General features: G+C 33.7%; 1 protein-coding gene across 50 annotated transcripts in view; it reads left to right on the top strand.

Annotated features, from left to right (window-relative positions):
* LOC106871531 (guanine nucleotide exchange factor DBS) overlaps positions 1-12663 on the top strand; it is a 179665-nt gene that overhangs the window by 129482 nt on the left and 37520 nt on the right. For 33 of the 50 annotated variants that reach the window (XR_016244922.1, XR_016244921.1, XR_016244919.1 and 30 more), the window contains 2 exons: positions 6296-6462; positions 10515-10547. Coding sequence is in view for 31 of the 50 variants with exons in the window: in XM_089365633.1 (XP_089221759.1) it covers positions 6296-6462; positions 10515-10547 (200 nt within the window). In the remaining 19 variants the exon portion in view is untranslated. The remainder of the gene's footprint in view (positions 1-6295; positions 6463-10514; positions 10548-12663) is intronic. The other 17 variants (XR_016244920.1, XR_016244918.1, XR_016244914.1 and 14 more) reach the window with 2 other exon arrangements.

Raw genomic sequence — 12663 nt, 5'->3', positions numbered from 1 at the left:
TAACCAATGAAATGACAGCAGCTGCAGGGTTCTTCTTACTGACAGACAAACCAAACTTTAAGGGTTCCTCTCTCTTGATATTATGCTAAAGTTTATTCTCTTAGCCTTTTCTAGTTTATGGGGCAATTAGAAGGTAATGTGAATTTATGTAACTATAGATGGGGGGGAAGGGGTTTAGTGCCTAGTAAAGTCTAAGAGGGACAAGTTGGACTCCATATTGTAAGAGAATGGACCACATCCTATTTACGGTGCTGTTGCTATTTATAGTGGTATGTAAAAGCGGTGAGCTGGCAGAACCATTAGTACACCAGGCAAAATGCTTAGTGGCATTTCGTCTGTTTTTGTTTTGAGTTCAAATTCCACCAAGGTTGACTTTACCTTTTATCCTTCTTTTGGGGTTCATAAAATAAGTACCAGTTGCTTTATGCCTATCGTAGAAAGGGTTTATAGTAGTATATATATATATATATATATATATATATATATATATATATATATATATATATATGTAATGTGATATTTACATACAATGGTACCAATCTACAATTGAACCTATTAGCCTTTCATCCTGTCAGGATTATAAAGTAGATTACCAGTTACGCACTAGAGTCAATGTATACAATTAGCCCTCTCTCCTCAAAATTCCGGGTCCTGCTTTCCGTGCTACTTATAGCAGTACTTACTTACAAGAGTACCTATTTATAGGGATCCCTACATCCAGAGGTATCCACTTCAAGAGGCACCTACTTCCAGTGGTACTTACTTAGAGTTGTACCTACATACAGGGGTACCTATTTAAAGGGTTAGCTACTTACAGAGGTACATACATTCAGTGGTACTTAAATTAGTGCTCGGTGTGATAATCATTGTGGATTATTAGGGACCCATCCGAGTCATGGTGAGGGCAGCGGGTGAAGTGACGACCTTCCTGTTGGCTGTTTTGTTGGCTCAAACCATCACATTTCATATGAACCAATCAGATATGTATTATTAAGTTATGTTCCAATACACACAAAGCTTCAACCAATATTTAATCAAAAGAAATCATAATCAGCACTATTATTATTATTATTATTATTATTATTATTATTATTATGTTCTGAGTTCAAATCCCACTGAGGTCAACTTTGCCTTTCATCTCCCTGGGGTTGTTAAAAATAAAAATACCAGTTAAGTACTGCAGTCAGTACAACCACCTGTATTTCTCCCGACAGTCTGAAGCCTTCAATCTGTGTCAATTGGCTGGAGTCGTTAGAGCATCAGGCAAAATACCTTGTGGTATCTATTCCGACTCTTTATGATCTAAGTTCAAATCCTGCCAAAGTCAAATTTCCCTTTCATCCCTCCAGGATCTATAAAAGAAAAAAAACTAGTATCAATCCAGAATAGTTGACTGGTGAAAGTGTTAGATAAAATACCTTGTGGTGTTGGCTGATGCCCTTGGTACTTAGAACAACATTGGTGCCAACTTTTATATCCCTTACCCTTCCCTTTGCAATACCAATGACACGAAGAGGGGGACATTGACATGCAAGGGGCAGCTGTCGACTCCGCACAGAAACGTCGTCCAACTCTGACCCATGGAGAGAGGCTTTGCATGTAGAGAAAAACATGATTTTACCAGACATATGGTGGTGGTAGCAGTGGTGGGGGAGGTCTTGTATATTTCTTTGTCGTTAGTTATTTTAACGCTGTCTGTAATTAGTTATGTTAATATTAACTTAATTACAGCATAATAATTATGTTTACATTCTGTCTTCCTTATTTAATTAACTTTCAAACGCATGTAGCATTTGTTTGTTTTTTATTTCTGCAATCTTGCCTATTTTTAAACAGCAATTATGTCTATTTTTTTAAAATATTACTTTTTTTTTTTTGTCTATTGCTTTATGTATTTCCTTAAATATTTATTTGTTTGCTTGTTTTGGCTATGTTCCTGTAAATTATTTTTAATCACGTCTTCTCCTTAAACATTAATAGTTCCTCAAACACTTTAGTTTTGAAGTATGAGGCCAGGCCTCAAGGCCACTGCTGAACTTTACACCTACACGCATGCACACGTGCTAGCACATACATAACAAGCGCAGATACAGATGCATGCATAGCCATTTCACAGATCTCTCCTGTTTCTAAGAACTGTTTCCAGCAGAGAAACTGATATCAACTTCCTTGTGTCAAACAAAATATGGAAAACAGAAAGATATTTAAAAGAATTGTGACAAGTGACACTGGCCGGGTGAGATGTTTTAATTTCAAACTTTGACAGCATTTACATACATACACACACACACACACACACACATATATATATATATATATAGTTAAATAGGTAGATACATACATACCTGCATATAGACATATATATATACACACACACACACACACACACACACACACACACACACATAGGGATACATTTAAGTACATATATATGTGTGTGTGTATATATATATATATATATATATATATATATATATATATATATATATATAAATCACATATGTATGTTTGTATACATATATATATACACACACATATATCTATGACTGGTGGGGGCTGAAAAGTTCCTGGCTTTAAGGGTATCATCATAGGCTTGGTTGGTGGCCCGTCCTTCCAAGTTCTTTTACAAGGCTTAGAAAAATTGAAGGACCCCTGCAATAAGTGTGGGAATCTTGAGAGGAGAATATGTTGAATAAAATCATTATTAACTGATCCTCTGGAATTTTCTTTTACCCAAAGCCAGGAACTTTTCCCCACCCCTCGAATGTATATGCATGAGTATGTGTGTGCATTGTGTATTTAGTTATATATTTTTTTCTATTACATTTTGTGAACAACACAGATGTGGGTTGCAGGACCTCTGGTGGGTCAACCAGGGGTTCATAGTGTTAACAATGGTCATATCATTGTTGGTCTGGTCATCCTTTTAATGTCCATGTTTGCATGGCTCACACAGAATATCTGTTGAGAAAGGTTTTTCTGTAGCTGAATGCCCTTCCTGTTGCCAAACAAAACAATATTTCTCCTAATCCTATTGAACACAAACAGTACAATGGCCAGGCATGTTTTCATGGTAGATGGCAAACAAGCAACACCACTTGTATGGGGGTGATGTTTGTTTACAGTTAGCACATGATGTCAAGACAAGGAGATGTTTCCTTGATTTGAGTCAATTTGTTTTGGATCTTTACATTGTGAGTTCAAATCCCACCAAAGAAAACTTTTTAATTTTAGAAATTTATTAATTCATTTTAGATAAAAATTCTTCAAATGTTTCATGTCGATGTTGCTGCTGGGAATTGATTTATTCCTGTAATTGTTGAATGGTTTACCTCGGAACAGAATAGAGTGGCTTTTGGAAAGAGTGTTTTCATAGCCTACATCTGTGTATATAATATATTCATGTATACACACACGTCTTTATATCCATATATCTATATGTGGTACATGTGTGTGTGTGTGTGTGTGTGTGCGTGTGATATAATGAAGTTATTGTATGCAGTGCTCAGGTGCTGCTCTTCAGCTCATCAGAAAAAGAAATAAAACTGCATGAACAGTGAACAGAATATGCACAGGAAGTGAACAGTGAAAAAGTCTTAACAAAAGAAAAAGTATTGAAATATATATATGTATGTATGTATATGTGTATGTGTGTATATATATATATATGTGTGTGTGTGTGTGTATGTATACATATGTATATGTATGTATGTATATATACGTATGTATGTATATGTATGTATACATATGTATGTATACCTATGTATGTACGTATACATATATATGTATATGTGTATGTGTGTGTATATATATATATATATATATATATATATATATACACATGTGTTATATATGTATGTATATATATATGCTTATATATGTATGCATTTATATATGTGTGTGTGTATGTATGTATATATATATATATATATATATATATATATATATATATATGGGTGTTTGTTTGTATGTATATATGTGTGTGTATATATGTATGTAGAAATCTGTGTGTGCAAATGCGTAGGATTGGGTGTCTCTGTACCAGTTAATACATTCTGAAGTATGTACATGTGAATAAAATTTCATTTGCAAGGACTTGTATTTGCGTCTGTTGGTGTGTGTATAATTAACAGGTGCATACACACACACACACTCATGCATATAAACATATACACTCACATACTCATACATATAAACATATATGCAAACACGCACACACACATATATATATGACTGACAGGAACTTCTAATAACTGGATGTGGGGGTCAATTCTCTCAACCTTTCAACTGCCAAGAATTACATTTTTATTGTTTTTTGTTTTTTATATATTTTATTTTTAGGGTGTTCCCCCCCTCTCTCTCTCTATGTATATACATATACATATATATATATGTGTGTGTGTGTGTATGCATGCCTGTGGGTGTAACTATGTATGTGTAATATGGAGCAGTAGTAATAGTGGTGTTGATAGTAGTAGGAGTAGCAGCAGTGGTGGTGGTGGTGGTGGTAGTTGTGGTGGTAGCAACAGCAGCAGCAGCAGCAGTTGCAGAGTGGAGCTTACGGTAACAACAATGCGAGTCAAGAGACAGAACTGTGGAATAACTTCTATTTCTGAGGAATCGGTGAAGGAATTGTTGTTGGCTGTCTTTGACTTGAAAATCTCTTCCACTGTAACACTGTGTCCAAACATAAACACACACATACATAAATACTCATATACATAAACACATACATACACACACACCCATACACATATTTGTGTGTGTGTGTATATATATATATATATATATATATATATATATATATATATATATATATATATATATATACATTATATACATTATATGTATGTTAAAATAGTCTTGATATTATTTGCAAAAATGACAGGAAAATACAAGAATTCTGAGATGAAAATGTATATTAGATATATGAATATGGTAAATATTTTTGCATGGAGTTTTGTTTCTTTTTCTTTTCTTTTTTTTTTTTTTGTTTGGCCTGCTTTTCTCTCTTTGTATAATCTGTGTGTGTGTATGCTCATATATCATTCAATACATAATACACACATGCGCTCATGTATATAATTTTGTTGTACATACCAACAGTGAAAAGAAACCGAATGAATATATACATATATATATGTATATATATAGGAGAACTCCTTCGGTTATGATGACAAGAGTCCCAGCTGATACAATCAACAGAACAGCCTGCTTGTGAAATTAAGGTGCATGTGGCTGAGCACTCCACAGATATGTGTACCCTTAACATAGTTCTCAGGGAGAATCAGCGTGACACAGTGTGACAAGGCTGGTCCTTTCAAATACAGGTACTATTCACTTTTGCCAGCGTTGTGAACTGGAGCAACAGGAAATAAAGTGTCTTGCTCAAGGACACAATGCATTTCCGGGTATTGAACTCACGACCTTACGATCGTGAGCCGAATGCCCTAACCACTCAGCCACGGGCCTTCATGTGTGTCTGTGTGTCTGTGTGTACACGCACAAACACTTATTTGTTGCATATCGCATTATTTATTGTCTTCATTATCATTACCATTTTCAGCATCCACTTTTCCATGCTGGCATGGGTTGGACAGAGTTTATTGAGGCAAATTTTCTACAGCTACATCAAGCTGACCTTCACCTGTTTTCTAATAAGGTAATATTCACCCATGGTCAGACATGTTCTATGTAGAAAACCGGAAATGAACAACACTGCTTGTATGACAGTGACACTCATTTACAGCTGTCATGCAATGTCAAAACATGGAGACACGAACATGCTCACACACACTCACATGCTCACACACATGTACTTATATATATACACATACACACACACTCACATCACATGTTTACACACATCTACTTATACACACACACACACATTTATCCATGTATGATGGGTTTCTACTGAATTTCTTCTCAAGGTTTTGGTCGACCCAGGGCTATAGTAAAAGACACTTTTCCAAGAAGAAAAGACTATATATTATTCATATAAATACATACAGTGTACATTTAAGCACATAAAAGAGATGTCCTATTATGGATATCTCTCATATGTGCTTAAATGTACACTGTATATATATATATATATATATATATATATATATATACATGTGTATGTATATATTATATATTTGTATATGTATGTACACATACATATGTATGTACCCATACATACGTATGTATGTATGATCATGAAGAATTAACCAGTTGGCCATGGGGCCGGTCATTAGCAATTGGTTGTCCATCCTATTCACGTTGCCCGTTTTGTTCTCTCTTTCCTCAGCAGCATCGCCGTAATCATACACAGGTTCAACGTTCTCGAAGTGTAATGGATGTCCAGGCAGAAAACCAATATTCGAGTCGTCGCTCCAGAAGTCCTCACAACCCACCTCACCATTCGTCGTCCTTCGACTTAGCAGACAGTGACTACTCTGGGCATGAAAAGTCAAGGTAGGTAACTCTGATTGTCTTATTGAGACAGCACAGGGGTGGAGGTGTGGGTGGTGGGAGCAGGGGGCATTGTGTGAATGGGTGGATGGATGGATAGATGTGACGGATGGACTTTTTGTGTTCTTTTACTTGTTTCAGTCATTTGACTGCGACCATGCATTTTTTTTTTTTATTTCATGGATTTGACATACTTTACATGGCTGACACACTCAGACATTTGATATAGCTTATTTCTCCTTTTTCGAGATCAGCGACAGTCTGTCGCCAGGAAAAAGCATACAGTATTTTGCGAGTGGAATGAGTTTTCATCACTAGCCGATGATTATCACACACTGGAGATGAGTAACTACTCAGAAACCCGGGTCTGTGTGGATCACGTAAGGCTAGAGATGGGAGTGATGACCTCCCCTCACAAATACTAATCGGACACATATGGTGTGTCATTAACCAGCTGGAGGAGATGTCTTCCTGGAGCTAAAAACAGCAGTAACATCGTCCTCTATGGAACCACCACATTTAGTTGGCAAATATATTTTATATATATATATATATTGTTTAATATTAAATTGTCTTTATATAACAATATAAAAACAAGCATATTCCCACATGCGCACACACACACACACACACACACACACACACACATATTATCTAAAGTGTATAGTATTATATATACATTATGGCCAATCTTATCAATCAGTTTCGCACCAGGGATTTAATGGATTGTTAAGTAGCAATCCAATTATGTAACCCTGCACTTATCAGCAGGAGCAGATATGGAATGAAATAGGCTACCTCTAATGAGGGCAGGGTTACATTACTGGATTGTTACCTAACACTCCATTAAAATCGGCCATACTGGATATATAATACTGTACACTTTGGATAATCTACCCACTCTATAGACAGATATATGAGTGCATTTTTTTTCCTGACTTATAGACTCTTAGATGACTTATACACACACACACACATTATTTAATGTTAAATTGTCTTTATATATAGCTAGGCATAAAAACAAATATGTATATAAATAATATAATTATATGTTATATAAACAATTCACATCAAACTATATATATATATATATATATATATATATATATATATATATATATATATATATATATATATATATATATATATAGCTTAATGTTAAATTGTTTGTCTATATAACTTGACATAGAAACAAACATTAATGTGTGTGTGTGTGAATGACTAAAGCTTTGTGAGAGTAACTCAGTCACTCCTCACTCTATTTATTACAACATGTATGAAGTTCCAATGATTAGACAACTAGAACAGCCACCAGCTAAGTCATTGCTGACTTATTCATTTGTGTTTGTGCAGGTATATCAGGCGGGTGTGTATGGGTGCATGTGTGTATGTGTGTGTGCATTTGTGCATATGTTATGTGTATTTCACTTGATTAAATTAATTGTTGTATTACAATACAGATGAGCAGATTTCTTTGTAGACTGTTGTACCTTTAATATAAACTAGTAATGTTATGTGCAACACAGAGTTTGACAAGGATAGGTCTTAGAATTATAGCTACAGATGTGTGTGTGTTGGTGATTGGGTGTATGCACACAGATACACATTAACATATATATATATATATATATATATATAAAATATATAGTTTTAGGGAAAATAACCAAATTTCAAGAACTCATCGATGAAAATCCACTATCACATATAGAAAAATTAATAATTAAAAGCACAATAAATGAGTATAATATAAAGTAAAGTAAATATCATAAGATAAATATTATATTATATTTATCTTATGATATTTACTTTACTTTATATTATACTCATTTATTGTGCTTTTAATTATTAATTTTTCTATATGTGATAGTGGATTTTCATCGATGAGTTCTTGAAACTTGGTTATTTTCCCTAAAACTATATATTTTATATATATTTTATCTATAAAGCTCAATTTAATTTTAATTTTTTATTAATTGATTTTAATTGAGTTTTTACCTGTAATTTTGGATTTTGTCCCTAATATTATTATATATATATATATATATATATATATATCAAAACAGGAGATTGGAAAAAATTTTTGATATTATTTATGCACCATTATTTATTCAATTTTTTTTTTTTTTTCCAATTTCCTCCTTTGATATGTAATTATTCTGCAAAAAGCTATTTCCCAGTATTTTTCAACTCTTTATACATGGCTCACACGAATAACAACATCTACATTCAATTTTGGAGGATGGGAATAAGCTGATTCGATTCAGGACACAGCTTGCTATTATAACCCTATCTACATATTATGTGTGTGTGTGTGTGTGTGTGTATTTATATATGTATGTATATATATATGTGTGTGTGTGCATGTGTATATATGTGTATGTATATATATATATATATATATATATATATATATATATATATATATATAACAGCATTAGTCCAAAGCATTACTTAGGAATAAACAAACTATAAGTTAGTTAAATTGTCACAGGCTTATTTTTAGTTAGCCAAAAGTTCGTATATAGGTGTGTGTGTGTGTGTGTGTGTCTTCAGTTGATATGTCTCGTAAGTTATTTAGTGACCTCACCACTGCTGGTGCCATGTAAAATAGTTGGCATTCGGAAGGGCAATCAACTCAGTGCTTCTGGCTTGCCAGTTCCTGTCAGACCGTCCAACCCATGCCAGCATGGAAAACGAAAATTAAATGATGACGACAATGATGATTATCTTGATTACTGATCGACAGTGACACCAGCACTTCTAACATTGATACTGCTGCACCTGAAATGCAATAGAGACAAAATTTGATTCCCGTGGGAGGATTCGGGATTTTTCTTTTTCTTTTTTCTTTGCTGTCCTAAATTTATCCTCACAAACATCATATACTATTTCTATCTAAAAACCTTAACAATTAATTTCAGTAACAGTGATAATAATATCAGATAATACAATGAGCATATTGTATGTAGTGTTTGGGTGCTGCTTCTGATGTAGGCACAAGGTCAGAAATTTGAGGGTAGGGGAACAAGTCAGTGTAACATACTTACATATATATACTTATATATATACTTGCATATATATATATATATATACATATATATATATATATATATATATATATATATATATATACATATATATATATATATATATATATATATATATATATATATATATATATATACTTATATATATCTATTTATTTATATATATATATATACTTATATATATCTATTTATTTATATATATATATGTATATATATATATATATACTTTATTTAAAAGCAGTAGAAATATAACAAAAAAACTGTTACTCTGAGTTTCACGTTCCCGTTCTGGTATTTGAGTACTCTTTTTTCCACCTTGTTGCACATTTCATGTGCTTACTCCGGTATATATATATATATATATATATACATATACATATATATATATATATATATATATATATATATATATATATATATATATATATATATATATATATGTTCATACGCATACACACATGCATGCATACACTCACACATGCACACTCACACACACCTGTACACGGATATCTATCTATGTATGTATATCTGTGTGTGTAATAGATAGATAGACTGACAGACAGTTAGATTGATAGATAGAAAGATAGGCAGACAGACAGACAGACAGATCGATGTGTCTGTGATGTGCAGTTGTATGAACCACAACCACGTATCATGAAAATGTGTTTCAACCTGGTCTCTGTGACGTTTGACTGTTCTGTCCCAAAACTAACCGCCACAACCAACACCTCCACTGTTACTGCCACTACTCTCATACTGCCACCCATACTGACATGACCAGTAGTATCAACAACAACAACACAACCATGGCACTACACCACCAGCACCACCACCGTCAGCTGTATTACTACTACTAGCCAGGAAGGTTACCACAGTAACGAAAAGGTCCCAAGCGTACTCAGGAAGGTTCCCACAGAATCTAGGGCCCCCATCTGTTTCCACCCATTGGGACCTTTTTATTTTGGGTTTGTCTGTTAGTTCTTCCTTTCTCTTGTTATATTTTTCTAGGCATAGCAGCTCAGCACTGCGGCTGAATGCCAGGTAAATTCAGTTTTTATTTCACGACCTATTAATACTGCTTCTGGTTTCTTTTTAACTCGTATTTCTCTGCCTGTGTGTGTATGTTTGCTTGTATTATTTATTCTTGTTGTTGTTATTATTATCATTATCATTATTATTATTATTATTATTATTATTATTATTATTATTTTCATTACCATCTTCTTTCAATTCTGTTTCCATTTCTTGCCAAGTGTCTTCCTGACACCTAGGGCAGTTAGACGTACTGTATACATTGGTAGGTCATTAAAATAAACACGCCAGATTGTTCATTTACAAAGTCATGTGACAGAGAAAAAGGGAAAAATAAAAAAAGTAAACAAATGAAATAAAGAGGTTAAAAAAAGGAAAGAAGGGGGAACCTCATTATTATTATTATTATTATTATTATTATTATTATTATTATTATTATTATTTGAGGTGGCCAAGATGGCAGGCTCATTAGCATGCTGGGCAAAATGCTCAGTGGCATTTGGTTCGTCTTTACGTTCTGAGTTCAAATTCCACCAAGGTCAACTTTGCCTTTCATCCTCTCAGGATTGATAAAATAAGTACCAGTTTAACACTGGGGTCAATGTAATCAACTTACCCCAAAATTGCTGGCCTTATGCCAAAATTTGAAACCATCATCATCATTATTATTATTATTATTATTATTTCCTGTCCTTTTTCTGGCCTTCAGCCTATGTTGTTGTTTGTCGACTTATATTTAAATTTATGTATAATTCATATCTAATCTTTTTCTTCTTTTCTCTTTTCACTCATTCAATTTTCCTACGTAGACCCCCCCTCTCCCCTAACACTTCATGTCTGTCTTTCAACTGTCTCCCTCATCCATCTCCACCACCACCACCATCATCATCATCATCATCATCATCATCATCATCATCATCATCATCATCATCATCATCACCATCTAACTTGTTTCTTTATTCTAATCTTATTTCCTGCTATTCTTAGTAAAATATATTTCTCTTAATTTTGACTGCTCTTTTGTTTTCTTAATACTCTCATTCTTCTTCATCTTCTGATTATTATTATTATTATTATTATTATTATTATTATTATTATTATTATTATTATTATTATTATGTTTAAACTTTTAATTATCATTTTGTGATTGATAAAATATCTTCCAATATTATTGACTGCAGCTCCCCACTCTCCTCTAAATGATGTGTATTCTTGTGTCTAACTTAGAAAGAAAGATCATTATTATTATTATTATCATTACTTCAGGTAAAATGCTTTTTGGCATTTGTTTCAGCTATTTACATTCTAAGTTCAATTTCCACAAAGGTCAACTTTGGCCTTTCATCCTTTCGGGGTTGAAAATAAGTACCAGTTGAACACTGATGACCACAAGATTATGGTTTCAATTCCAGGACTGGGTGGCACCTTGTCGTCTAGAATAAAGCACTTCATCTCACGTTGCTCTGTGATCATTTCAACACCTGATGCATGGTACACGTTACACCTGTACAGGTAATACTGATTTGATGAAAGGAGAGAAAGCTAATGTGCTGCACATAGATTTGATCTCTATAAACAAATCATTTGTGCAGGTTGTGGAACCATCTTTCTTGGACTACAAGAGACTACCATCATAAAGGCAGCAAGACGGCAGAACCATTAAGATGCTGGGCAAAATACTAAGCAGCATTTCCTCTGACTGCATGTTCTGAGTTCAAATTCTACCAAGGTCGACTTTGCTTTTCATTCCTTCTGGGGTCAACTTACCCCCACCTCTAAAATTGCCGGCCTTGTGCCAAAATTTGAAACCATTATTATTATTGGAGTTTGGATGTTTTACATCAAGCTTCACATGTGGGTAGGTAGCTGGGTGGGTTTGGGAGAGTCAAGTTGACTGGCTGGTAGGTAAGTTAGTGTGTAGGTGGGTGAGTTTTAGATAGATTGGTAGGGAGATGGGTTTAGGTTGGCAGGAAGGTAGGGGGTCAGATAAGTAGGTCAGTAGGGACTAAGGGAGGAATCTAAAGAACAAGGGATATTTTTAAAACATTGGTTTATATTTTTATTTTTTTGTTTTCTAATTTAATAAATTTTTTTCTTTTGTTGTTATTAATGTCGTCATTGTTGT

Source organism: Octopus bimaculoides, chromosome 18 (genome assembly GCF_046866305.1).
Source record: "Octopus bimaculoides isolate indiv1 chromosome 18, ASM4686630v1, whole genome shotgun sequence".
NCBI lineage: Eukaryota > Metazoa > Mollusca > Cephalopoda > Octopoda > Octopodidae > Octopus > Octopus bimaculoides.
Note: the sequence above shows the minus strand (reverse complement) of the source record. Positions and strands in the feature narration are given on the sequence as shown.